Consider the following 27,865-nt stretch of genomic DNA (forward strand, 5'->3'; position numbering starts at 1 on the left):
CGATACATGAAGCTTGTTTGCGTGTATTGTGGCAAACATGAGTGTGAGGGTAGAACCTCATGAAACGTAAGAAAAACATTTCTGTCACGTTGGAAACCGGTCTCCTTATGTGTCTTACACAGAACACAGGAAGAATTACAAATTCTTGTTTTGAAATCTAGAGGTCAGAACATAAATACTGAAGGAATTTAAGTGTGTCTAAACTAAAAAAGAAGAATGAGGGAAAACTTGAAAATTTCAAGAAGATTGCTGTAATGGGAACTGGTTTTACTGTTCACTGTGAATAAGAAAGGTTTTGGCTTCAAACTACAGCAAGTTATATTTAGTATAGAGGAAGTAGTATTAGTTATGGGTAGGGGACTAGAATATATAATTGGGGAGTATCATCTCCATCCTTTGAAGACTGCCAGGAACGGGTTAGGCTACTGGTGTCAACAGTGGCAGGCGTATAGTTTTTGTGCTTTACTAGGAGGGGATGAACTAACACTGCCCTGAGATCTCTTTGGTCTCATTCACTAGGATGCTGTTTCATGATAAGACTTGAGAGCTGGAGTTTCTAATACCTCTAAATCTTTGAAATAACAGATGCCATGGGCCTTTCAAGAAACCGCTCATATTTCTGAAGAACAAAACCTTACCTCTTCTTCTTTCCTTAGTGCTTTTATGACCCTAACATATTTCTGCTGTCAGAGGTTAGTTACAGGTCAAATGCAAACAAGTGTGTTGCATTTCATAAATGTAATTTCCTTGAATCAAGTAAGAGATGATTAGGAGAGTACCACTGTTCTAATTTTACCTTAGTTTCATATATCATTCATAAGTAATAGTTTCATATGTGATTGTTAAAATGTCTTATTCTTTTCCTACATCTTACTTAGACTCACAAAATAGTTTTCTTTTAAATCTAGTTACTTCATGTGATATCAAATTATAACAAAATATTTCTCAATCAAGGAAATTTTTTCACTCTTTTTAGACACTACTTCTAAGCAAGCCCCGATGGAAGCTGTTCAAAAGTCTGTTCAGTTGTTTGAAGAAAGGAGATACAGAGAGATGAGAAGGAAGAACATCATTGGCCAAGTTTGTGACACACCGAAATCTTACGATAATGTCATGCATGTAGGTTTGAGGAAAGTGACTTTCAAGTGGCAGAGAGGAAACAAAATTGGTATGATCTTTGTACTTTCATTTATCTAGCTAAAATACCAAACTTAGTATTTGTGAAGGAAATCAAAGACTGTCTAAAATTTCTCAGTCTCTGCATAGGTATTGTCAGCTTTCCTGAAATCAGAATGTTAAAATACAAAATACTGTTGTGACTAGGATTTTCTTAATGACGGTCACTGAAGTTTTCACTGATCAAATAACAGGAAACAAGAAGAGTGATTTGGTTAGGACGATTACTTAGATATGACCTTGTGTTTATGATTTGTGTTTGACCTTATAAAGTGTTCAAGTTCTGTATTTGGAAGAACCAGATATATAAGTGGAAATTAGGTGGAACTCTGGGATTAATTCATCGATCTTATTGTTTTCCCCATATGATCATATTTTACTCTCTGGTTTGGGATTTGGGGGAAAATCTTTGTTCTTGAGAAGTTTTCTTTCAGGTCAGCTGATAAATATTTTTACTTTTATTCAGCTTGAATAAAAATTCAGTGCACTGAATTTTCCTTACTCTAACTTGGCAGGTGAAGGCCAGTATGGGAAGGTCTATACCTGTATCAGTGTTGACACTGGAGAGCTGATGGCTATGAAGGAAGTGAGTACTGTGAATACAAGAATCACTGCTGCCCTTGTTTTATTTCTAAACCAAATGTGGATGATGTAGGGGGCCTTGAGGGTTTCTGCACACTGCTCTTAGCTAATGGGGAAAGGATGGGACGACAAATGTTTTTTCATGTAGCCACTGTTAGCACTTTTTCCTCAAGGTGCTTTTCAGTTTATAACTTTCAATTTAAATATATGTAAAATGGATAATGTGTTTTTTACTGATCTCATAGGATGGTTGTGAATTTAAATGAATACTTAATATATATGAACTTCCACAAAGAGATTTTAAATAATTTTGAAAGATTAATGAAGACTGTACGCAAATATATATTTTACTTTGGACTGTTTCCTCTCACATTTTATTACTTTTTTTCTTCATTCCTTAGAGCAAAAGATAGGAAGTGTGACATCAGATGTTTTTCAACTTCTTCCATAGTGTGAGCTAGGTTGAGTCACAAAACTGCTGACTAACTTGGTGGGTACAGAAAATCTAGTTTTCAGGATAGAAGTAAATAAAGCTGTGTAGGCGTAGAGTTAGTTCTGTTTCCCCTACAGCATTTTGTGATTGTTTTTCTTTTAAATTATTGTTTAGTTTTAATGCATTTCTGCATCTTTAGACAACTGCAAACATTAACTGTTCACAGCAGTTACTGTGACAGCCGCTGGATGTTGCAGCAGTTACTTTTGATGAGCCAGTTCTTACACACACACACTATGTATGTGATCTCCAAGGTGTAGAAAAGCAAGACTGGGCTTGTGCTTAACTTCTTGTACCATACTCAGTCACTGACTCATACCGACACTTTAGATTTTCTGCTGTTGTGGGTTTTTTTCCTCCTGGTGAAATAACATTCCCGCCCTCCCATCAGCTGCACTCTGTTTCTGAAATTCAAAGTTGCTTTCTAGATGCAGGTGCTGTTTACTGATTAGCATGTGTGTGCTCTTTAGCAGAAACTGAAGTAAGCTCATAAATAGATCTTGTTTGACAGATGTTTGTTTCACTAGGCTTGAATGAAAACTGTTTGCAACTTCCAAGTAAAAGGCTTTTCTGGATTTCTTTAAGAATAACTTGGGAGAAGATAGATTTATCGATTTTTTTTTTTTTTAAAACTGGTTAAGAGCACTGCATTTCCCTGCCCTTGCACCAAGATTTCTTCACACTGTAATAACTCAACCACAGTGTCATTAAAAAGACTTCAAATTACAGTGGACAAGCTTTACTACAAATACATAGTATTGCACCTATGCATTAGGGAATATGTAGAAAATTGAGTATCATGTCACTTTTTTGTAATCTTCATGTATTTAATTTTACTGCTGTTTGAGTACAAACCGGATCCTGGAATTGTTACACAGAACATAACAATCGTAATGTCCTAGCAACTGAAGGCAATAATGTGCATTTATTTCTTTAGCAGTTGTCCTGCACTCAGTTAATGAAGCTTCTGTTTTCTAACAATATAGGAAAGGGAATGAAATTTTGTGATTTCAATGAGGATTAATTGGGCAAGCTTTGGTCCATTTCCCTGCACTTCTTGTTGTCCCATTCACTTTTATTCTTTTCACTTGGTTTTGGAATTTTTCCTTTCTTTTTTTTAACGCTTCATTTTTTCAAATTCTTCTCTCTTTATTTGCATTTCTTCCCTGATTTCAGGATATGAGTTGCAGTAATTTTGGCAAGTTTTAGTCCTTTTCACTGCCCCTTATTTCATCCCGGTCCATTTGGTAGGAATCACTCCATTTCCAAATTTTCTCGTTTTTTTCACTTGCACTGTTTTTGGTCATATCTCCTTTCCAGAGAGCGTTTGCTAGACTTTGTTCTCTGATTTCAAGATTTCATTCCCTTTCCTGAAAGGAAGGTAAAAGTAGCATCCTCCATAACTTGCTATTCATCTTGCTTATCTTTGTGTGGTTAGAAGCTTTAAATCAGTTTTTCAGAACACCTGGTAATGTTTTTCCTCACTGAACAGTCCATCACAGCACATTGTAGGAGAAATAATGAAAACTTGTTTCTTGCATCAAAATCTTTGATTGTATTTGTTCCATGCCACACCTTTTCCTTGCAGCTGCCTCGTTCTCAGTGAATCAGCCCCTCAAAGAGATCCCTTTGACTCTTTGGTGATGAAGTACCTGGCAAAAACTCTTTGTTGAATGATACCTCTCTCTGACATTGCTTTCAGATTCTCTTGTATTGTGTCTGTCTACCTCACTTAAGCTAGAAGGCAAGCTCAGAAGACATGTATATGTGCACACGAGTGTATTGGCACATTTAAGTAACATCATTTTGCTCTTACAAAGTTTTTAAGTCATCGTAGTTGTAGGTAATTTTCCAGAAATAGCTTAGTGTGATTTATTTGTTTCACTTTGGGGATGGAGAGGGGTATTTTGGGGCCTCTTGTGTGATGGTGCTATTTAACAACAGCAACAACAAAAGCTTTTTGGTATGTTTGAGTTTAGGATGGGTTGTTTGGGGTTTTTTTTGTTCCTTATTAATTTAAAATAGCAGCAAAACAATGACAAATCTTTTTTGCAGATAAGATTTCAACCGAATGATCACAAAACCATCAAAGAAACAGCTGATGAACTGAAGATTTTTGAAGGTATCAAGCACCCTAATCTGGTTCGTTATTTTGGTGTGGAGCTCCACAGGGTAAGAAAACATAAATTATTGGGGCTTTTTTATAAGGCAAAGAGAAAATTTTAAGAAGCTTTGCATTACTGGAGGTTTTTATATGAGAACATTCTAGTTAATGTTGTCTGGTTATCTCTGTGAATAGTAGTGTGTCTTTTTTCCTCTGGGTATTGGAGTCTCTGAAACACAGTTTGGAGAGACTTTTTGGAACTGGTCCATAAATAGAGAAGGCTTAAAATAAGTGAACAGAGTGAATAATGTTAGAGCTATTCTACGCTGCTACTCTGTTGAACTGGTCTAAAAGCAAGTTATATCATAAATGGTATATGGTAACTTCTCTATGTAGATAAACACTAGACAGGCTAAAACATGTCCCTGTTAGTAGCAAAGTTTGTACTTGTATCATGTTGATTCCTGAAAAGATCTTGTGCTGGCATTTATATCTTGATGCCAGACAAGTCTTGGAATTTGGCTAGCATCTCTTCAGAAGGAAAAAGCAAGTTTTCTTGCTTGAGCAGCAGAACTAATGAAATGTATTTTTCTATGGAGTTGGATTCCAGAATTGTGTGCTGAGATACCAAACTTTTTATTACTCTCTGCTTTCCACATGCTTTTCCCACTTGTGAGCCTCAAGTCCTCATGTCTTGCTGGGAAGTGTGGCTTGGATTTGTCTGATTTGCTCAATATGGAATAAGTTGTTTTGGTGACCCATTGCTGGTTTAGAAGGGAACATAGGCTGCTTTCTGCAGTTCTCTATTTGGACACACAAATTTGCGTGTCTGTGCCACTGGGTCATTGGTTTCTCAGGCTTGTTTCTAAGAGCTCGGTGTCTTTGCCATTTTTTATATTAATTCAGTCTGTCTGAAGTCAGCTGGGCTTGGAGACAGAGTGGGAGCAGGAACCTAATTTTCCCTTCAAGTGAGTGAGAGTTGGCACGCTTTGTTCAAGCCACAGCAAAGAACAAAAAACTTCCCCATTCCAAGCAATCCACACATGAAACTGCAGGAACTGAGACAGAGAGATGGGATATAAAAAACAAGCCCAAAACATCATTTTGTCCCCCCTTTTTTTTTTCCCTTCTCTAAATAAGGAAAGAATCTCTATAAATTTCTATGTAATACACCTGCAAGGTTTCCAAAGTGTCTTTTGGTTGATGCCAAAGCACTGTATTTTTGTACCACCACAGAGTATCAGTTATGTACAAGTGATGCAGATAGGCAGGTAGCAGAGTTTCCATAGCTGTGCAATAGGATATGTTAGATTGCAGCCTGCTAGAGAGAATAGAGTTCTGAAGAGATGATTTGTTAGATATTTCATGGTAAGTGATACTTTCATTAAGACATTACATGATACTTTCATTATTTATTTCATGAACAATTAAGGATGTAAAGAAAACTTTTTCTTAGTGCAGTGTTTAAAATATAAAAAAAATATACCAAATGAAATCTGGTTTGGTTCCCAAAACAGGAAGAAATGTACATCTTCATGGAGTACTGTGATGAGGGCACTCTGGAGGAGGTGTCTAAACTGGGCCTTCAGGAGCATGTCATTAGGCTGTACTCAAAGCAGATCACCATTGCTATCAATGTACTACACGAACATGGTATTGTTCATCGAGACATTAAAGGTAAGGTGAACCAAAAAGGTAATGTTGTTATTTCAGTGCGGTAGATAAGAGCAGGGGGAAAGATGGGGAGATGTATTTGCATATTTAGTGTGCATTATCTATGCAGATGTTACTTGTATAAAGCCTACCACTAACTTTTTAGTTTACAAGTTATTGGCTAGTTTCATGCTTTTTCTTTCAAGGGTAGATCGCAAAAAACATTCACTGTTGTCATTTCAAACTCATAAATTTTGCCCATGATTTAAATAGCGTTTTTAGGGGTTGTTAAGATTATTGGGGTTTTTATCTAAACTCAGTTATTAGTCCTTGCAATTTTAGTACTAACCTACTGAGTTATGTAATGCTGTTTCCTTCTCGTCTGTGCAAATAAGTGGTGTTTTCTGGAGCTGACAGGCAGTGTACAGTGTTAGAGTTGTGCATCAGAACTTTTCCGTGTGATTCCATTTTCCCAAAGAGTTTTGGAATTTCAGATGAATGACTGATTAAACTTAGTAACAAAACGGTTGTTCAAAGAACTTAAGTGATTTTAGGAGATCCCTTTATCTAGTGGTTTTTTTTCCATATGTTTATCTTCTTGTGCCTGGCTGTCAGCATTTGCGTACGTAATTAGCAGACTGAAACTACAGTAACCAAAGGGGGGTTGGGCTTGGTGTTTAAGATACCCCGTGTCAGTCCTCATTTCAGGTTCATTTTTCTTTTTCTGCGCCTTCCAACAACATCCTCCATGTCTGGTTATCTTGGTTTTGTTAGTCTGGCATATTTGGCTCACCGATGGCAGGAAACTTAGGCGAAGGTAGGGGAAGCAATGCACACAGTATGCCCTGTGAATGCTCATTTTGTGACAAGGCAGTGCAACCCAACGATGCTGGGTTTCTATGTCCCTCTTGCTCACAGGGTTTTGAATCACCGCAGCAGTGTAGGAGGTTCCCTGTTGCTCTTGGTCCTTTGGCCTCGTGCTTCTCATTTGGGAAAAGAACTATCTACGATCCAGAGGCCTTCCACCCAGGTAGGCCACTCTTGAGTCAGTTTTGGCTTTTTTTTCTAGAAAACACTTTCCCTCACTCCCATTCCCCAGCAATCTTACCTTTTCTGGTTCTCCTTCCTCACCAAAGGTTTCTCTCCAGTTGTGGATTTCCCTTTGTGCTTTTCACAGTTCCCTCCTTGCCCTTTCTTGATCATTCCTTGTCCAGGTTCTGCTTAGCTGGATTATGCCCTCCTGGAAGCTCGTTGTGATCAAAATTCAAGGCTGGCTGACAGGGATTTCCTTTGTGCTGCTCAATGTCATTGCTGATATCTGGATATGTTTCCAAATAGGTCTTCTGCTCTTCAGGGAAATGCATGGAGTGAGAAAAGCTGTTTAACAGAACTGTAATGTTGTGTTACCTGAGAGCATTTCTGTCGCAACAGGTTCCTTATGTCAAATGTTGGAGTGTTTCTTGAGAGTAATAGAGGGTATATATCTGTATATAGACCTTCCTGAAACTCCATGGCAGAATACAAAGACAGACCACAGAGGGTATTTTTATAAATGTTGCCTGATGCATTGGAAGGCTTTTGCTCATTAGCTTCTTTTATGCCAACATTGCATCCCCAAGTTTTCAGGCTAACAGCAGTAAAGAACACCCTAATGTTAATTTTTTCTCTTGTGTAGACTGGTACTCTTATTTTTCTGATAGGGAAGAATGACATTCAGACTGTTAAAACTGCTTTCCTATGAGAATGTCACTGTCAGATCATACGAGATCTCTCATGGCCAGTTTTCTAAACATTGCTGTGGATCTATTTCTTTTAGCAGCAGATAAGCAATTCTTAAAAAGATTGTTTATCCATATCCTGCAAGATACCTGTACTTCTGGTGTCTGCAAGTACCTTGTGCTCAAAACCAGACTTTTGGTTGGTAGTGTCCCCTTGTGCCACCGTTGTCTTTCAGATGCTATTATGGCATCCAGCTCTATGTGGGTAAAAGATAAAGCAAGATGCAGCTGCCAAAAACGTTTTTCAACCTGTAGTAGTGAGGGCAGACAGAGGGTTGTCTTGGCTGGTTGTTAAATTTGGCTGCACTGCTTTTGCTTAGTCTGCATCATTGTGAAAAGCAGGTGGTGCTGCTCTGTAGCAGGAGATGGTCTCTTGTGATACTCTCTTAATCTCAGTTCTGGGTATTGAATTTTAATTCCTGTGGCTAAACCCGGTTTCCTTGGTTAGAATTATTTCACTTTTTGTAAGGCAGCTATTCTGGTGATGGAGAATGATGGAATGTTTAATGCTGGAGGGAACCTGTGGACATCTCTGAGCCCTCTGCCCTAAACAGGGCCAGCCTTAGTATCAGATCCAATGTCAGATTAGATCAGATTGCTCAGGACATTGTTGAGGTGAAATATATGTGTATCTCCAGGGATGGAGAGGCCCTGTTCCAATGACTGACCTATCCCCACTGTGAAAAGCTTTTTCATGACAGCTCCCTGGAATCTGCAGAGGTTGCTGTTGTGTCCATTGCTGCATGACCGTTTCACAGTGTGCCTTTGAGGGAAAAGTCTGTTTCCGCAGTCTTGGAGCATCCCTTCTTCAAGCTGAGCAAACCCATCTTGCAGCCTTTCCTTGTACGCTGGGTGCACCAGCCCTCTGAAATTCTTCGTGCCACTGTCCTGGGTTTGCTCCAGTGTGTCATTCTCTCTTTTGTGCCGGAGAGCCTAAAAACAAGACACAGCACTCGAGGTGTGGTCTCACAAGTGCTGAATTGAGAGGAGTTAATGAGGCCATGCCTGGTGGATTCTTTTCAGGAGAGAAGGGCATATTCCTGAAGAGTGCTTGGATGAATACAGAGAATAAAAGGATTGTATCTGCAGCTTTAGTAAATCAGAAGCCTGTGAATGAGATGCTCTATACCAACAAGTATTCATCAAACTGCTACTGTATTATTGTCACCCTGTAACCATGTTGTTATCTCAAAACTTCTGCTATCCTGTCTTCCTGATGAGCACAAAGGAAGAGATGTCATCCAGCAAGAGCTGGAAAACTGCAACAGGAGACTGTGGGCATGTGTCATGCTCTCTAAGAGACTGAGAAAAAGATTATGCGAAAGCTGATTTTCTCATCAAAGGGTAGCGTCTGTCCTGGTGGTTTCTTGAATGAGTTTGGCTGCTGCACTGCTTAAGCACTGGCTGTGGAATGTCTGAGCTGCCTCTTTTTTTCTGGAATTACAAGGTAGCTTTTAGTGGGGCTTTTTCTACTGCACTGTTGAGTCACAGGACTTCTACCAAAACCTTCAGACTATCATGCTAGTGCAGTTTCCACTGTTCTTACTAAGGGACTGATTTGGCAGAGGTACAGGGCAAGAAAATTGAGTTTAAATGCTTTAGGTTTTGGCTGCTCTAGCAGGAGTGTGGCTTTTGACACTGGCTCTTCACAGTGTGCCCAGGAGGACCTGTGGTATAACAGCAGGAGGGCTGTGCACAACTGGGCAACCTCCCGCCTCTGCCAAGTGCATCCACTGATGGTGCTTCAGCCAGTGCATGTGTAAGGGGAGAGAGGGAACAGATGGGGGCAGTCCCTTTCTGCCATTTTACTCGTGGTCTTTGGGTTTTATTTTACCTATTAACCATGCAGGTATGTAGGAATTTCATTACATTCCTAGTAGTGTTAACTGTCAAAGGTAGAAAAGCATTGTGCATCTTCAAAGTACTGACCTCTTGTCTGCTCTTCTGACATGGGTCCTGCTGGATTCTGTGCAGGTTTTACTTAGCCTTTCTAAAGACTCCTTCTACAGTCTGGTCTTGGTTTCTGAACACACAGTTTACAAAACAGGCTCCAGTGATACCACGTCAGTGGAAGGTGACAGAAGCTGTCTGCAACGTGAGTCTTCTTGCTGAAACTTCAGTTCAGTGCTTTATTCCATTTGAGAGTTCAAGTGCTTTCAGGAAAAGGGCTCACAGGAGCTTTCATGGTAATACTTAGGCTAAATTGTCATTATTTTTTATTAAAAGGGACAAAGTCTAGTTTGAAAGGCCTTGGAAGAAGGTTTTGAACTGTATTAAACTAAACTATTCCAGTAACCTAAATGCCATCAGAAGAGAGATTGTTTGCACTTCAGCACTGCAGGCTCCATCCACTGTAATAGTTGGAAACACTTTCTGCACTAGTAGTTTGAAGCCTTCTGTGAAATTTTGATGTTGCTTTCTTGGGGAATGGAAACACAGGTTTCCAGAACATCCTTGAAAACATGTTTGCTAGTGAGGACTCTTTTTCCTAAGCTCTTTGTTTAGGCTACTTTCTATCTGACAAGCAACTGCTTGAAAACACTGGAGAAGCAGTTGACAGTTCAAAGGAAGAAGAAGCTGTCACTCTCCTAATGGATTGCCCATACTTAATGTCCCATCAAGCAGCCGCCTTCTACTGCTTTGTGTCTTTCTGGATCCTTCATTCAAGAAGCTGAGGGATGGTCTACCCAACTCCATTACACACGCCTGTGATTGCAGCGTGACTCTGAACATAGGTCCTACTGATGGCAAACTGCAGAATCCAGTGAAAGAATTCTGGAGGATGTGCAGGTATTTGAATGCCAGAAGTGGAAAACCATTGCACACAATGTGGAGATGAGTTGTAGTCCCTGAACATTAATTCTTTCAGGACTTGTAAAAGTCTACAGTAACTAAAGGTTGGAATTTAATTCTGTTAATGATTTTGCTCACCCATTAATTGCAGCTCTTTGTAACACCTCTTGGACTAACTAGTTATGAAGTATTGTCAGAGTAGTCAGAGAGTCCTTTGAGAAACAGGCATGGTTTTGGCATCATTGACCTGCACTGCCTTTTTTTGACTTGAGATTTTGAGGATTCTTTGTATTCTTTATGAATATCTTGGGGATGCCCAACCAAGTGAATGGGAAAAAGCTATTAACTAAGGCTAACACAAAGGAGGGGCAGCCAAGAATGTCTGCACTGCTCAAGGTGGAACAAAAGTGAGAAACTTTGGAAGGTTCTATTGAGATGAGCCATTTTTGAGTGAATCTTTTGTGTGACATGGGAAGAAGCTATGTGTAGTGAAATCCCAATGTCTGCCTATTCCTGGAGTAGGTGAGCAGTTTGTTTTGTGCATACTATACATCTTTCCTAAAGAAAGATCACAGCTGAAGCTCCAATTCTGCCAGGTGATACTTGCAACCTACTTGTGCTTTCATTGTGATACTTGCAGAGTCCAGAATGTGACCTGACATAAGGAGCTCCTTCTGCTCTACCTGTTTTCTGCTGCTGCCAAAATGACTATTTTGGCAGGATGTTGAATGAAAGAAAACCACAGGTTGTCAGAATGACTTGGTTTATTTTGTATTGTTGTGTTGAGTAACTGACTTGAAGCCACTTGCAGATTCCCCTTGGAGGTTTTTAACTCTGCTGGGGAAACTTGTTCTAGTGTAAGCTGCCAGTATAGCAAGTTATTTTAATGGTAGTACTCCTCCAAAAATTACCCTGGAAGCAAAGTGCAACAGGAATAGGCAGATGGTAGTATACTTGATAAAATGCTCTGAACCCTGCTTTGTAAGTCAGCTGTGACCATAGGGTCATTAAGGTTGGAAAAGACCTCCAAGATTGAGTCCAACCTTGGACAAACCACCACTATGTCAGACAAGTAAACCATGGCACTGAATGCCATGCCCAGTTGTATCTTGAACACTTCCAGGGACGGTGACTCCACCACCTCCCTGGGCAGTTTTTTTCAATGCCTGACTGCTCTTTCAGTGAAGAAATTCCTCCTCATGTCCAACCTGAACCTCCCCTGGTGCAGCATGAGGCCATTTGCTCTTGTCCTGTCCCTGGCTGCCTGGTAGAAGAGGCAGACCCCCACCTGGCTGCACCTTCCTTTCAGGCAGTTGTAGGGAGTGATAGTCATCCCTGTGCCTCCTTTTCTCCAGGTTAAACACCCCCAGCTCCCTCAGCCACTCCTCACAGGACTTGTGCTCCAGACCCTTCACCAGCTCTGCTGACCTTCTCTGGACTTGCTCCAGCACCTCAGTGTCCCCTTCTTGTAGTGAGGGGCCCAGAGCTGGACACAGCATTTGAGATGCAGCCTCACCAGAGCTAACTATAGGGGAATAATCCCTTCCCTCCATCTGCTGGTCACATTATTTTTGTTGACAAGTATGCTAACGTCTGTCTTGACTCAGAAGAACTCAAGAGATACTAGTGGGAGGGACTCAGCAATGGCCTCTGCCAGGAAGCAGTTTCTTCAGAGTTTAATGCTCACAAGGAAAAGCACTGGAATTCCTGAAGGAGTAATTTCTTGTAACAAGCTTGTATGGAAAGCTGTTTAATTTGCCTGCCATACTACTTTTTTTTGTTGTTGTTGTTTTGTTTGAACACTTGTCAACTTCCAGTACACTTCATGTTAGCACAAACTCGCCAGGACATCTTTAATGCTGTCATATTCCACACTTAATTCACAGGTAAAGATCTGAGTGTGACTTCAGCTATTATCTTCTGCAATTTCCAAGGCTATGTTGAGAAGCCCTCATTCCTCAATCCAGCTCTGGTTTAAACAAGTGTGTCTGTGTTTCCTTGTGTTTCCTAGGAGCCAACATCTTTCTTACCTCATCTGGACTGATTAAACTAGGAGACTTTGGATGCTCTGTGAAGTTGAAGAACAATACCCAGACAATGCCAGGAGAAGTGAACAGTACCTTGGGGACTGCCGGTAAGAAGCAGCTTTTGCTAGGCAGGTACTTGTCTAGTTAACCATAAAAGAAGATACCTCTGCCAGAAGTCAGGAATAAAACGACATGTTTCAGGGAAACTTGATTTTACCTTAGCCAGTTTTGTGCTTTACATCCAGAAGCCAAAACAACCCGTGAATGATAGACTGTGAGTTAAAATTGTGTTTGTCTGTAACTGTAGAGATGCATGTGCTTTCTGGGGTTGTATTTTTCCCTGCAGCCTTACTGAAACAGTACTCTGCACTAAATAGCTGCTTAATCCATTTTCAGAAAATGGCAGTAACTGAAAGCATGTACTTGTAACAGCATTTTCAGTATCACTTTTCAAACTGCAGTTGTGCTGAAAACACGTCAAAGAACAAGAAACCAGCAAATGGCAAAACTTAGCAAGAAAACCTGAGCAGTAATTCATTGGGTATTTTAAAAAGCATTTAGTTTACCCAGTCAGTCACTTGATGTGTACTGTTCCTTCTGCTGTATGAACTGATGGCATCATCTATGTTGTTTCAAAGCATACATGGCTCCAGAAGTAATCACTCGAGCTAAAGGAGAAGGGCACGGACGTGCAGCAGACATCTGGAGCCTGGGCTGTGTTGTCATAGAGATGGTCACGGGCAAGGTAGGGATGTTTCATGTACTGATGAAATGCAAACTGTTCTCAGCAGTTTTTTTGCAAATTCTGGTCCCACTCAGCATTTTGTCACACTTAAGTCTGCAAAGACTGGGATGGTTTTTCATTTTTTGGAGCACAGAAATATGTGCTCTAGTGGGTAGCAAGTTACTCACTGAAGCTTGCACTTAGCAATGCTGTTACCCGTTGCAGAGGCCTTGGCATGAATATGAGCACAACTTCCAGATCATGTATAAAGTGGGGATGGGTCATAAACCTCCTATTCCTGACAAAGTGAGCCCAGAAGGGAAAGACTTCCTTTGCCACTGCCTGGAAAGTGATCCAAAGATGAGGTGGACGGCCAGCCAGCTTCTCGATCATCCTTTTGTCAAGGTTTGTCTGATGACTTTGGCTACAAAAACTGCAAACTGGGAATGGGCAACAGCTTTTAGTTGGCTTCTTTGTTCTCAGTGATGCCACAGGGGTTAGTACCATGGTGAGGGGCTGGTAGCAAGTTGATGCTGTCCAGGAAACATGGACTGGCAACTTTGCAGAACCACGTGTTGTTTTCAGCAAGCATGTGACTGTAGGATGTGGTGTGCACTATGCAATAAACTTTCACTGCTGTTTCGAAATGTAGTATCTTTATGTTAAAAAGACAAGTAAGGCTTTAACTCAGCGGTAGCTAATTGAATCAGAAGGGCTCGGCAGCAGAAACTTCAGCAAGTACAAATGCACAGGTTTTTAGAGATAAGGGCCCCCTCCATAAGAAACCAGCAGATCCTTGAGAACTCTCCCATTCTTCTGTGCAAAGGGCTGCTTTTCTTTTAAGTTAATACTTAAGGTCATACTGAATGTTTTATCTGGCAGCTGCTCTAACAGTCTGCAGTTCTTGGATGAAGTACAGTGTGATGCTTTCCTTAAGAACAAGCAAATATTCACAGCTACCAATTGAGCTGTATTAGTAAGTTCTCTTTCGAAGAAATGGGAGCGCAGTAGGTTATTGAATTCTGTCTCATTTTCCAGCATAAAGTTGATCACTTTTGTGTTCTGGTTCAGTAGCAGTGTGTTTGGGATCATCACCTATCCCTCATCAGTGCAGCTGTAGCAGATCTCATCCATCAGAGGTGGACACTGCTTTAGGCACCTAAAGGATGCATGGTGACAGAGGGGATGTCAGTAGTCCCATACAAACACCTGTAATGCATTACTGTGGAACAAGGGAGAGAAAAAAAACTTCAAAGATGTGAAGGTGCTAAAGAAATTGATCCATTATCATCTTGCTGCAGGAGAGAGATGGCTGAAGTAACTGCCTTTTGCTTCCTTCACAGGTTTGCACAGATGAAGAATGAAGTTACTCATCTCTGGCCTTTTCTATTCTGACAAGATTTGAATCACTACTGTATGTAATATTTACATAAAGACTGTGCTGAGAAACAGTATAAAAGTTGACCTTAACGAAGACTGCACAAGTGACGGTGTCACTTCCTCTGCTGCTCCTGTACATTTTACTCGGCACATGTTGCTCACGTGATGTGTCCGCGAGTTGGAAGAAGCTGCATGTTTCAGTGAAAGTGCCATTACTACTGTATATGGACCATACCCTTTTTTGTTCCTTCTCCTGTTTCTCATTTGATTGAGAACTTGTATTGTTAATATGTAGTATTTTTGAACTCTCTAGGTTCAGAAAAATGCTGTAGTGTTATCAGGCGTTATGGACCTTGTTTTTTAATCTGTTTGAGTGCACTGACTGTGAACTTTTACTGGGGTTTTTGTTTATTTGTTTTTGGCAAGCTTCGGATTTGTTATGCACAAGGCTGATTATTGAAATTTAAAAAAAAAAAAAAAAGGTTTTTCTCAATAAATGGTTTATTTTAGGAGATGTTGGTGAAGGGTTTTTCTTCCAAAAAGAAATGTGGGCCTGTGTCACATTTTAAACATTTTTGCAACATTGGAATAAGACTGCTAAGCTGACCTAACTGGAATAAGCTGCTCTTATATTGCAATAGTCAGTGTTCTGTCAAGTTTCAAGATGAGTCGTGTAAGATGCTTCTTACACTAGAGAGAAGTAAGCTTCCCCCTTTCATTGCTTTCTGAGAAAAGAGGGTGATGGGCAATTTCTGACACTGCCTTTTAGGAAGGGATAACTTCCTTCTTGAATGTATGTACTGTGAACAGGGAATGCTCTGCATGGCATTTTTGTCTTCTAGAAGAGAGCTGTGCAAGCTCATTCTTGTGTTCCATTTGGCAAAACCAAGAACCTACTGTTAGCTTTTGAAAACTGACTTCAGATCCTGGGCTTTCATTTCCCCACCACACCCCAGTTGTCATCAGCCTCAGAAAAGGAAGAGAGATTAGAAGTGGTCAGCAACTGGAAGAAATAGCCTGCAATGCATGATCTAGTTGATTTTTTTTTTTTACTTGCTATTACAAATAGGTGAGTTAAAACTGTTACTTGTAAACTTTCGTGCAAGTTTACATATTCCTGTTATGGCTTTAGACTTAAAATAGGTAACTTAAAACTTGCTTTTAATATTTGGTTTTATATTCTAGTGTCTTGTCCCTCATCTTAATTCGCTAATTAGTCACGGGTGTGGGGTGAGCTGTCAGGGAGGTACCACAAAACCTGACATTTCTGTCTAGAAAAGTATGAGCCTTGCTGTGCATGTTACCTATGCATGTATTTAGGTTTTCAAAAATATAATACTGAATTTAAACAAAATTTAAACTTTCCCTTCTTTTAAGTTCTCTACTTTCAGTTGTGTGATAGGAGGGGGGGAGTATGTTGTCATCCTCAGTAAAGGACTATGAAAGCGCCTGAGGTAAAGGTGTTCCCCCCAGCTTGCTGTGTGCTTCACTTTGCAGTACAACAGAAGTATCTGAGTTGTCCTCACTTGCCTTGTTTCAGGTGCCCTTGAACACAAACAGGAACTGTGGACAGCTTTTAGGAGTCAGGACAGAGGTGACAAACTGTTACCAGTTTGTTCTTGCCAGCCAAAAGAAAACTCATTCACTGCATATCAGCTTTTTATACTTTTATTTTTGTATAAACAAACATTAAGACTAATTTTGTTAAGGCAGTTGTAGAACATACAGTTGCTTGTGGGGATGAGGGGCAACCACTGCTTCCTAATAACCTATGTCATTCTTTTAATACAGTGAACTGGACAAGTTTAACTTTGGCAAGGACCATTAAGCTTTCTCTGTTTGCCTGTGAGTGCTGGAAGGGCCTCAGTGGTGTGCCAGGACTTGGACAAGTGCTTAGGAGGATGCATCCAGGAGTGTGGCCCTCAGCCTGTTCTAAGGGTTGGTCCCAGGGAAATGAGTATGAAATCATCTCTGCACTCTTTCAGAAGTATTTACTCGTTTGGTGCTTTCCTGTGGGAGACGGGCACTGCATGCAGCTGGAGGAGGACGGACTAAGATTCATAAGGAATGCCAAATGTCTTCCTTAATGCAGGTTAAATCTGTGGCTCTCAGGAAGGCAGAACAGCCTGTGTCACTCCAGGAATATGTATTTGCTGAGAAGAACTACTCACCCACTGCCCCGAGAAAAGGCCACTGGGCCTGCCAGGTAATGTTTACAGTAAAATGCTATTCTGGAGAGGCCTTTCCTTTCTCCCCTCCCACCCATTTTCCAACTCTTGCGTACAGTGTCTTCAGGTCTGGCTTGTAAATGTGCCTGATCATTACTACAGGATGCAGTAGTCAGTTTTTCACTGTTAAACGAGTGTTATAGCAAATAGTGCAGGGCATGTGCTTTATTAAGTAGCATTGTAAATATTACAGTATTTTCTGCTCTCGGGCTTGCTTTAAAAACTATATCTGAGCCCATGTTTCTGTTCATGACATTGAATGACCTGAAAGCTTCAGAATGCAGGGAATGCAAGTGTACGCAAGGTGTGTGAGGCAAAAAGCCCCCCAAAGCAGTGTCTCACACTTCACATGGCTATTCTTTCCTTCATGTTGTAAATTTTACTGCCTCAGCTGTCTCTAAACTTCACTTATTGCTCCATTCTAAAAGCACTACCTCACCTGCTTCTTAGGTGCTGCATATTAAAAAGGTGAGTTTCTAGATTATCTGCTGTACTGAACAGCAAATACATATTTCATGGAATGATTCATATTGTTATATTAGCCTGTTTCTTCTGGCCTCAGTTTTATTATATGAACAGAGCAATGTTTTATACCAGCTGCTAGAATAAGGCTACTCACTTTCTCCACCAGAGACTATCATGGTTTAGTCCTGTGCCGAGTGAAAATGGACTGTCTTTGAAAGTGTCAACCACAACCTCCACTGCTCAGTGTTGGGATCTGTAGACTTTAAAAAATTTGGATCTTTTTCCAGTCATATTTGCTGTTAGTTAATTTCCCCTATTTTCCTTTTTTTCCCTGCTTTAAACAAGTCATTTCTAGCAACCTGCAGATCCTTAACTTGGGAGGTTTAAAGAGAGGAGGTGGCTGCCCTGAAATCAGTACTGGGAATGTCAGAGTAACCCCACTTTCCTCAGAGCTTGATGGTAGTTTTATTTAATTCAGAAGGGTGTCAGATCAAAACAGACATTAAAAAAATCAAGTCATACCCACTGTCCTAGGCCTCCCTCCTCAATCTCCCTCTTCACCAGAAGAAACTAATTTACTATGACTTCAGGCTGACTGTTATGAGGCACCGAGTAAACTAATTTATCAGAAAAGATAGACAAGCAGATTAATTAGGATCACAACAGTACCGGTGTGGGGTAGGTGCATTTTAATGCACACTTTGCATTATTTCACTGCACCATGCCCAGTTGTTTTCTTTAGGATGGCCCAGAATTTTAAGTAGCATTCAAAGCCAAAAGGAATTCTACTACCTCAGTTTTTCCAAACTAAAAATGTCATTTACTCTGCAGAATTACGGGTTTCAGCTATCCCTTGGATGTATGTCCTGGGGAAAGAGAGGGCAGCGGGTAACTTAGCTCTGCTCAGGCCACAAGGCCAAATTCTGATCCAGGTTATGGTACTGCCAGGCTCTGATGTCTGGATGTCCAGGGTCTGGCCAGAGTTCTGAAGGGCCGATGTAGTGCACACTGTGGGAATCAGTTCTAGATGTAGCAAAACTCTACTGTAGTTCTGCCAGTTCAGCGGAGCTGCTTCAGTCCAATACTGCTGTAACCAAGCACAGCATCCCACTGTACTGTGTTTAAACACTGAGAGATTATGGTTGTTAAACTGTGTGATCTACACAACTATCAAGTTTAATCACCTTGTAACAATCTTCTGACATTAAAGCCTGCACCTCTGGTTAGTTTCCAGGTAGAGTCTCTTCATACAACCACGCTGGAATTTTTTTTTTCTTCAAAACTTAAGACACTTCATAGGAAAACAAACCAACCACACATGTGCAAACCTGTTGTTGAGAGTATACGAAGGAGTGCATCTTTGCAGCATGTCATCCAGCCCAAACCCCAGAGAAAAACAACAGGAGCACAAATTCAGATATGCACGGCAATTATTCATCCTCTGATCTCACTTGAAGGACCGTGATATGCACTTAAGAGTTTTCAACAGTTGCATTTGTTCCCTTTGGATCGAAGCAGTCTCTGAAGGTGCTACTTTTGTTTCTGTTTGTTGTCATTGTTGCCATAGGTGGAGCCCTTGTTAATTTCTGTGACCCCGATCATCCATCTGACACCTACAGAAGCTGCAAAACAAACACAGTTAAAGCTGCTTGAGGCAAGGCCTGAAGGTCTGTACTGGCGTAGCATCATGAAAGAGACCTCAGATGAAAGGTGCATGTGATGCTCCCACACCTCCACATCAACTTATTTGCCTGTGGCATCTCATGAAGGAAGAGCCTCAGGCTGGACACGTCCCCTCCCATCAGCAGGGCAGAGGCTGCATGGAACCAGGATGGGGGAGAGAGGCACAGCCATGCATGCCAGGGGAAGGGAATTCTGCTGGCTTTCAACAGCCCCAGGTCTGGAAGAGCACAAGCATGCGCAAGGGAACTTCGGATCTTGATAAACAAAAAAAATGTAAGTTGTGGCATTTGTTAATCATAGCTTATGAAGAAGTCCATTACAAGAAACCAGGTTAATTTAAAAGACTTACATAGATGATTCAGTGGTTATAATTCACCATGTGCAGGGATTATTTTATTTATCTGTAGCACTTAAAGTGACTAAGTTGATTGCAACTTAACCTGAAATTCTTCCCTCACACTTTTGTTTTCTTTGTAAAGGGGCTCAGCTGCCCAAAATCTACTGTTCCTCAAGCTTCTGCTCAGCTACTGTACACATTCAAAACTGCCATGCTTTTTCAGGCCTCAACCTGTTAGGTCACAACATCTTCCCTCGGCTCAGAATGCTTTCCAAAACAAAAGGAACCCAGACCAAACAAAAAACCCTGAGAAAGCCACAAACCTCCAAATCCCAGTGTCTTTCTGACTGATGGTGAAAAAGCCCAGTAAGGGTGAGGTGCCCTAAATGTTTCATTTAGTACATCAGTCTGTACTTCTCTAAGATTGGCTCTGGACAAATTCTCACCAGCCAACGGACTCTTTATGGTTAAGTCAGTGCCCAAGATCACCAAGAGAATGCAGAGGTTTCATCCCAGCACCAGGCATCCCTTGTGACCCCCAGGGCTGATACAGCACCGTGTCCTGGCATTTGCTGCTCTTCAGCACTGGAAGGGGAAGGCGGCTGTCAGCTGGCAAACAGTGCTGCCCTGTGCTTTACCAGCTGCTACTTGGCACAACACTGGCCACAAAGAGCCAGCACTACAGACTCGAGCTGTGTCGTGTGACAGTGAATTGACAGTCTTTAGAATGCAAGTGGTAACTGGAGACCAGGGATGAGTCACACGTGATGTGACAGCATGGCTGGACACTCGGAAAGTGGTTTGCCTGTGGGGCTGCCCTCAGGTCTTGTGGCTGCCAGGAAAGCAGGACACTCTCACAGGCAGAGCTGTGCAGTGAACAGTCCAGAAAGGGAGCTGGCTCCGAGGGCACTCACTGTCACACTCCACTGTCAGTCCATGAATAGAAACACACACCACTGAGACAAGCAAAGGGCTTCACTCTCACACAGGCAACAATGAGAGAAAACCATCTCTGACATTTAACTGGCCATGAGCTGGGGAACACAAGAAAGATCCAACATGTAGCCTGCAGTCTGGGATCATAACATAATAGTAAGCATGAAATCATAAAGGTTTTAACCACAAGGGATAGAAACGGCACCTGGAGATGGACACAGCATAAATAAGAGCAGCTGTTACAGCAGCTACACTCCATATTGGGGATTTCATCCAGTTCCAAGAATGCCTGGACACAAAAAACTAGTTCAGCAGTTCAGATGTCTTTTTGTCGTCCTTTGCTTTCCTGGCAGAAGCTGCCACTGCCTTCTATCCCCATTTCACCCTGTAGCCCTCAGTACCCTGGGGAAGGTGAGGTGCAGGGAGGACTACTCATGCTTGCCATGTGTGTGGAAGCCAAGTGGGGTAAGGCTGGGCTGCCTCACTGGCCTGGCCCCGCACTTCCCCCTCACCACAGCTCTCCTGGAGCCTCAGTGCAGACCTGAGCGATACCCTCACATTTAAGGATTTATTCACTTGTTTTACATACAGCTGTAGTAAGGGGAACTTCAGGGTTTTTACTTGAAGAAAGGGGAGGAAGGGAGATCTAGCAGTAACTAATCAGCAGTGCCTAACTTTATAGCTGTGAGGGTTTAAGACCACCCTAAGAAGTGCATGAGAGAAGCTGTTGGCTGAAGCATCCCTGTGCTGCTCCACAGCAAACTGAGGTAACTGAGCTCCTGCGTCCTTGTGCTCACCATTACTCAGCATCCAAAAGATGCAGGAGGTTGATGAGGGCCTGCTCTGCCTGCTGGAGTGCCAGGGGCTCAAGAAGGGCTGAGCTGACACAATCAGGAGAACCAATAGTGTCATCTCTTTCTTGGAACACATTTTAGCTCCAAGAAAACCACCACCTCCACACGTAGTATCTCATCCCTCAGCAAAACCTTAGCTCAAAGGATTTCCACCTTTTCTCTTACACCTCGGGATTTTTTCTCATCTGTTACCCTGCCTTTTTATCCCAGAGCAAGTGCTATAAGCAGCACAGCAGGCAGAGGCATAAAAATTTCCCACATAGAGTTTGCACTCGAGTTATATAGGCTATGCATTGAAATTAAGATTTGTACAACTAAAGACTGTATGAATGGTAGACATTTCTATTATCCTCCATACTATGAAGGAGAAGGAACAAGCAACACACTCACAGGAGAAAAGCAAACAAGCCACCCCAAATCACCCAGTTTCTGGGCACCAGCTGGAAGGCCAAACTATCTGGCACCTCCACCAAAAGGCAGAATCAACACATGTATGATCCTGCACATGATTTGTATCGTGTTGTAAAGCTTACTACAACCCTGCTGGCTTGTCCCCTCCTCACCTTCCATTCATTTCATCCTGCAGGCATCACCAGGCTCGCTGCTCAGGTCACATCATGCTCCAGCCCTGTGCTCCACACTCTGCTCCTGGACACTGTGACATGCCCAGGTTTGCAGTGTGATCCCACACACACAGTGCACAGCACACACACAGCAGCTCCCACGGAATCTGAGCTGGCTCATCACTGCTTGCACTTGGTTCAGATTAAACACTTCTGTCACCTAGGACTGATAACGTAGCTGCTGGCCCTGTGCCATCAGCCCAGATGCCACCCTGCTTTTAGCATTAAACATGGAATAGCTGCTGCTCCCTTTAAAAACCCTCTCATCTTTTGCATTCCCCTTTTAACTGCTGTTGACAGCTTTACAATAAATTACTTCTAAAGCATGAAGGGTGGGTGTCCTCCTCAACAAGTTATCAAAACATGAAAGGCAACCCAACATTTGCTTCTTTGAAGCCAAATGAGACTGGGGAAGCAGGAGGAGGAGGAAAAAAAAGAAGCTGCTGTCGGATACAGATACTGACATTTGACAGACGTGCTCACTGCTTCAGCACCAAATTATCAGCACCAAGTTTTAAATGGTTGTTGTGAGCTAAGTACCTAAATCTCTTGCCATGTGTCCTGTGAAACTAAAGCTGGTTTTCAAAACACTTCTGTCCCTCAAACTACTTGAGCATTTATCCTCTGGAGTGTTGTGACAGGTAGAAGAATTGTAAAAGAAAGGCCTCATAAAATCAGGCCTGCTCTATTAAATTAATAGCTAGCCTGTCATCTAACTGCAGCTAAGCAATTTACAAGTTCCCATGCAAAAACAATCTTGCTATGAAAGGTTCGTTAACACAACCACCTATTCTTGGGTTGAAAAGTAAGTGCATCTGTGTAAAGAGTAAGATCTGTTCCATGAGAACCCATAAAGAAAAAATGTAAACAACCTCCATCTTAGCATGTGCACACAAATCACCTTCTGACCAATAAATTAAGTAACAAGAAAACTACCAGCCAACAGATGTTGCACACGAGGTCTGTGAAAACTGTATAAAATAAGTTATGTGAATAAAGAATTGGCTTTTCCCACGAGAAAATGGAGTCTCAGCAAACTTTTTACAATACTGGAGCAGCAACTGCCTTGTATTGATTCAAGGAGCCTCACAAAGGGCTCCCAGTCCCAGACCAGCAGTAAAGTATGAGCACAGTGTGCTGACTGTTGGAAGTATAAACAGCCAAACTGCTGCACAGCAAAGCACGAGGGGACAGCACAGTATAAAGAAATGTCATTGATTTAGGGCTGAAAGAGTTTGAGCTCAGCCAAGCAGAGCTGTACATACATTGGTTATTCATTCTTAGATCTCCGAGGTAGGGTCTGAGGGATTACCGTCCTTCCACTCCAGCTCGAGTGGAGCATTTTTCTTCCAGCTCTTTCCACTTAAACAGCCAGTTACTTACAAGCCAGCCAGTGTTTTACTGGAGAGCACTATGAGCAGAAACTATCCAAAGGACAAATGATAATCTAGAAGCAATGCAGAGGGTATCAGGTAAAAGGACCTCCTAGTTACTCTGCTCTTATCACAAAAGGTTTATTTAGTGCTTATCTGCACCTGTATCAGGTACTGAAAACCACTCTTAAATCCAGCAGTCTGCTACAATGGGCTATTAGGAACTGCAGTAAAGGTCCTGATTCTGGAGTAGCAGGTGAGCTGTCAAAGTGCCATAGAAAAAAACCAAACCACTACCTGTGTGCTTCAGTTACAAACAGTGAGAAAAGGTCTGCTAGGAGCAATAGGAAGAGCTGATCTTGTCATCTGATAAATCCCTCCAGTCTACAGAAAACCCTTCCTTTTACATTGTTATGCCACCAATTACCACTCCCACTGTAAAGACAGCAAACACAGTCCTCCCTGCTTTGCTACGGCCTGGCTGTGCTGGGCAGACAGTTCCAGCTGCCACCAACAGCCACAGCCTCTGAGCTGCGTTTGTGTCCCTGCTCCCCCGTCTCCCAGCCTCTGCAGGAGTCACTTTGAGCCCTTGCCTAAAGCTGGAGACAAACTGCAGAATACTGGTTGCTCCTCTGCCAATAGATGGCCGCACCACATCCAGAACATTCGTGACAGAGTATCAAAGTACAGGACACAGTTAGGGGAGAATGGCTTTGCTACAGAAACTCAGCTGTTGGCTATGAAAGTCAATGTGACAGCTTGGGATGAGGTTTTTTTCTTGCTTCCACAGAAAGAGACCAATTATTCCAAACTAGCCATAACATTGGTTTTAAAGGAATATGGAAAAACAAAAACAGACTTAACATACTAAGGGTAACTGTTGCTCTTTAGGCACATAATGACACATCCAGTTTTAAGTGACCAGGATAAACCAGCTCTGAGTATTGTTTAGTTTGATTAATGGCTGAGCTTTCTTCTACTCCCACGGATTCTCTTCCCTCCACAGCTTCACAGTGGCTGCTATCTGCTCATAAGTCACATCATCTTTCTCATTCCATGCTCATCAGCAAAAGGTGGCTGAGTCTGATCAGGCAGCAGCCTCTACCACAGGTCCTCAGCTGCAGGGCAAATCCCAGGCAATTAATTGCAGGCACTTCAGGCCTGGTCACAGCATGTGTGGAATGAGAACCGAGCTGCTGTTGAGCACAGAGGTGCTGCAGAGCCAGCAGAGGGCTGCACGCTGCACCAGCCCACAGGTGGGGCAGGCGTGTATGGGGCAGCAATGCACATCACACACCCTCAAGGTGTTCTCTGCTGGGCTTTGGCAGCCTGGGAGTTCACACCCAATGCTGCTGTTCATTCTGGCAGCAGGCTCCTGCTGTTGTCTTCTGGTAGCTCCAATATTACAGATAACCTGAGAATAAATCCTTTGGATTATCACTGCATGCAAGAGATGACTCAGAGCTGCCTGCTTATTAACCTTTCCTTGTGGCTAGAAACAGAAGAAAGATAACTGGGGAGTAAGACAGCAAGAAAAAGGGGGAAAAAATGAAAAGATGGTCATTCTTGCTGTCTAGTCTTGGTAGCATCATAGCTTTTTTCCTTTACAGGTTCTTTCTTCCACTTCTTGATAGAGAAAAGAGGTGACCGAGGTCATTAATGGCAAGATTGTATTAGGCTTAGGGTGGAGGGTGAGGAGTGTGGTGTCACTCAGCTAAATTACAAAGGGCTAAAACCAAAACCATTACAAATGCTACAGTGCCAAGCAGTAAAGCAGTCGGCCCTGAGGTTAAACTCCAGAAGCCCTGGATAATGTGGAGGGTACACAAGGCATGAAGCCCTTTGAAATGGCAACCAACCAGTCTGCTGAGTGGAGAAACTGAATTATGAGGAAAATGCTGAAGGAAAGCAATAGCTATGCTTCACTGCACCATTAGGCTGCCCTTCCACAATCCAGAACCAAACAGACTATGCCAGCATTTCTTCCAAAGGCAGATCAAATGTCCTCTTGAGCAAATTGCCAGGCAGTAGCATTTGCAATGGTGCCACACCTCATCCCACCCACTCCCGTTTACCCACTTTGCACAGGAGCACAGGGGAGGCTGAGCCACCTTTCTCTGCGACAGGGATTTGAATCCATTGCCTCCCATCCCTAGCACACCCCAACTTCAGTGCTCACTCTACACTGTCATCCTCTTCACCAGGCAGAGAAAGGAAAGGGGGCACTGCTTGCAACTTCCAACAAGTAAGGTGGGTGGAAAAAGAGGCTTTTAAGTTGTAGTTGCTGCTCCAAGGAATGCTTACACATTTTCACAAAGCATTTCTGGGGTAACAAGCACCAACGATTTCTCCAGATGAAGACAAGAGTTCAGGATTCCCTTCTTTTTTCTTCTACCCTGCCCACCTAATGTACCAACTATTATGCTGGACCTCATCCTTGCTTGTTTTCCTTCCTCTGGCTCAAAGCATCACGAAGGAAATTTCCTGCCTGCATGCACACACACACACAAACTGTTTCTTCTCCAATTACCTCTATAAGAAGCATCAACAGGAACTTAACACAGCATTTGTTTTGGTGGACAGTTTCTGAAAAAGCATCTTGTGTGCCTACCACATCAAACTCTTCACGATGGCTAAAAGGATGTTAGTTAATATTCATCAATCTAGCTCAAGATTTAGAATTCTGAGAATGCAAAGAAATGTTACATGCTAGGAACAATTTCCTGGGTAGAGAGCAAAGATCCACTTTAGAGACAAGAAAACGGTCCACATTTTCCCATCTCCTGTGTTGCTGTTCTGGACACGGCTTTTTAGGTCAGCTCTGTATCAAAGTTCTCTCAGAGCCAGGAAGACTGTGAAGTTCTGTTTCTTTTTTCAAGATTGTTTGTAGTATACGGAGACATGAAAGTGATGAAGTCACAAATACCTGTGATAGTCAGTGCAATCACAGAAGGTATTTGCTTTAAGAATGTATGGAAAGGAATTTACTCTTCAAACCAACACTGAATCACAGACACCCAGATATGATGCAATTTGCTACACTGACCTGGTTCCTGCGTCCATGAAGAACACAAAGTAAGATCTCCCTCCCTTTCTTTGGGCTAGCTCCTTTTTCTGTTTTCCTTCCTCCTCTTAAATACCATACTAGTTGAAGTATGAACCAAGGCAGTTCAGAACTGCCACAGGAACTGTAGGAATCACCTGTGACAGTCCATGCCCTGTGCTGCATACATCAGAGTAGATGGTCACAACAGACTGTGCTTAAATCACGAGTTCATGGATTACCAGTGCGTGACACCTCAGACTATGATTAGACAAAAGCATTCTCAAAGGAATAAATTATCCTTGTGCCTCTCTTCTAAGCATTTAAAGTAGAACACAGCAACACACAACACAAGAAAAGAAAGCCTTTTGTAGGCAACCCACTGAGAAGTCACTGTTTGAATTCTACAGAAACAGAAAATTTCATATGTAGCTCTTACAAAAATTAGTAGAGCTATAAAAAAATTAAAAAAAAAACCCAACAAAATCTTTTTAACTTAGTCCAGGCTAGAGTGGACATATTAGATGGGTTGTTGAGTTCACAAGTCATCTTTATATTTAGCAAATCTATGTAAATCCTTTTGGACAGTTACCCTGCAAGTAATCTTTTCGTATCAGAAAACTTACCTATTATAATGACAAATGCAAAACTAGCCAGTGTCAGTGATGATCCACTGTTGATCATGTTGATGAGCAGCTTGAACAAAGGATATAGCAGCAATAAGGCCCAGAAAAGCCAGTTCAAAAGTGTCCATGGTCGACGAGGTGGTACTGTAGGGACTGCTGGGTAGGTTCCTGTGCGGTAATATTCTTCCTGGAATGCATCCTAGCAGAACAAAGGAGGGCAACAATTACATCCCCATCTGCCAACAAAACTAGCCATTCCTGGCTTTGATGTTCCTCCTTCTGGAGGCTTGTAACCACAGGGGAAGATCAAAGACCAGCTGATGGCTGGAAAGCTTGTACTTTGAAGTCAATGTACAGAGAGTCAAAAAAAAAAAAAAAAAAAACCCAAAAAAAAAACCCAAAAAAAAAACCCCAACAAAATAAGAAGGGGGGAGCATACACTGATGTGTGAATACTTACTTTCTCCTACACACAGCAACCTGAAAAATGCCATACCTGGAGAGTATAGCAGCCGAGGAAAAGAGGAGGGATGATGGGATGTACACTCCTGCAGCAATGAAGACATCACTGCTGAACCTCCTGCAGGAGCCACAGCCACTGCGCAAACACTGCAGATAAGCCAGGGAAGGCTGTGGGCTCCATACTCAGCAGCATCCTCTGTTCCCTCGTTTTCTCCAACTGCTGCTCTCAATCAGCACCCATAAGCCTGTCAGAAAAGGTGACCAGGCACCATTTTGTCCCACACTCCAAAGAACACCACTCGCTCCTGACTTTGTCCCACAGATGTAGTCTTGTTCACCTTGTTCTCATGACACTTGTGGTAGGAAGTTTGGGTGCTGAAGCTCCCTACAGGCAGTTTGGTGTGTAAACAGTAAAAAGTCTCTCACAGGCTTTGAGCAAATGACTCGACCTTTAAGTATAATACTGGGAGGATAATGGGGTGAGGGTTGGTTTTTTTCTTTTGTTTTGTAGCATCTGTTCTTTAAA

General features: G+C 42.1%; 2 protein-coding genes across 10 annotated transcripts in view; one reads left to right on the top strand and one right to left on the bottom strand.

The window, feature by feature from the left end:
* MAP3K4 (mitogen-activated protein kinase kinase kinase 4) overlaps window positions 1–15,700 on the top strand; it is a 65,539-nt gene extending 49,839 nt beyond the window's left edge. For 5 of the 6 annotated variants that reach the window (XM_066178634.1, XM_066178637.1, XM_066178635.1 and 2 more), the window contains 8 exons: window positions 977–1,168; window positions 1,692–1,762; window positions 4,307–4,423; window positions 5,873–6,032; window positions 12,591–12,713; window positions 13,245–13,351; window positions 13,556–13,735; window positions 14,674–15,700. In XM_066178634.1, the coding sequence (XP_066034731.1) occupies window positions 977–1,168; window positions 1,692–1,762; window positions 4,307–4,423; window positions 5,873–6,032; window positions 12,591–12,713; window positions 13,245–13,351; window positions 13,556–13,735; window positions 14,674–14,694 (971 nt within the window). In that variant the 3' untranslated portion in view covers window positions 14,695–15,700. Of the gene's footprint in view, window positions 1–976; window positions 1,169–1,691; window positions 1,763–4,306; window positions 4,424–5,872; window positions 6,033–6,926; window positions 7,015–12,590; window positions 12,714–13,244; window positions 13,352–13,555; window positions 13,736–14,673 lie in introns of those variants that run through there. The other variant, XM_066178639.1, reaches the window with a different exon arrangement.
* A 2,144-nt stretch (window positions 15,701–17,844) lies between these two features.
* Window positions 17,845–27,865, bottom strand: part of AGPAT4 (1-acylglycerol-3-phosphate O-acyltransferase 4) — a 72,788-nt gene continuing 62,767 nt past the window's right edge. For all 4 annotated transcript variants that reach the window (XM_066178641.1, XM_066178640.1, XM_066178642.1 and 1 more), the window contains 2 exons: window positions 26,879–27,077; window positions 17,845–19,025 (listed from right to left, as the gene is read on the bottom strand). In XM_066178641.1, coding sequence (XP_066034738.1) covers window positions 18,934–19,025; window positions 26,879–27,077 — 291 coding nt within the window. In that variant the 3' untranslated portion in view covers window positions 17,845–18,933. The remainder of the gene's footprint in view (window positions 19,026–26,878; window positions 27,078–27,865) is intronic.

This window comes from Chamaea fasciata, unplaced genomic scaffold (genome assembly GCF_029207755.1).
Source record: "Chamaea fasciata isolate MVZ Bird 193981 ecotype frontalis unplaced genomic scaffold, bChaFas1.0.hap1 SCAF_3, whole genome shotgun sequence".
Classification (NCBI taxonomy): Eukaryota; Metazoa; Chordata; class Aves; order Passeriformes; family Sylviidae; genus Chamaea; species Chamaea fasciata.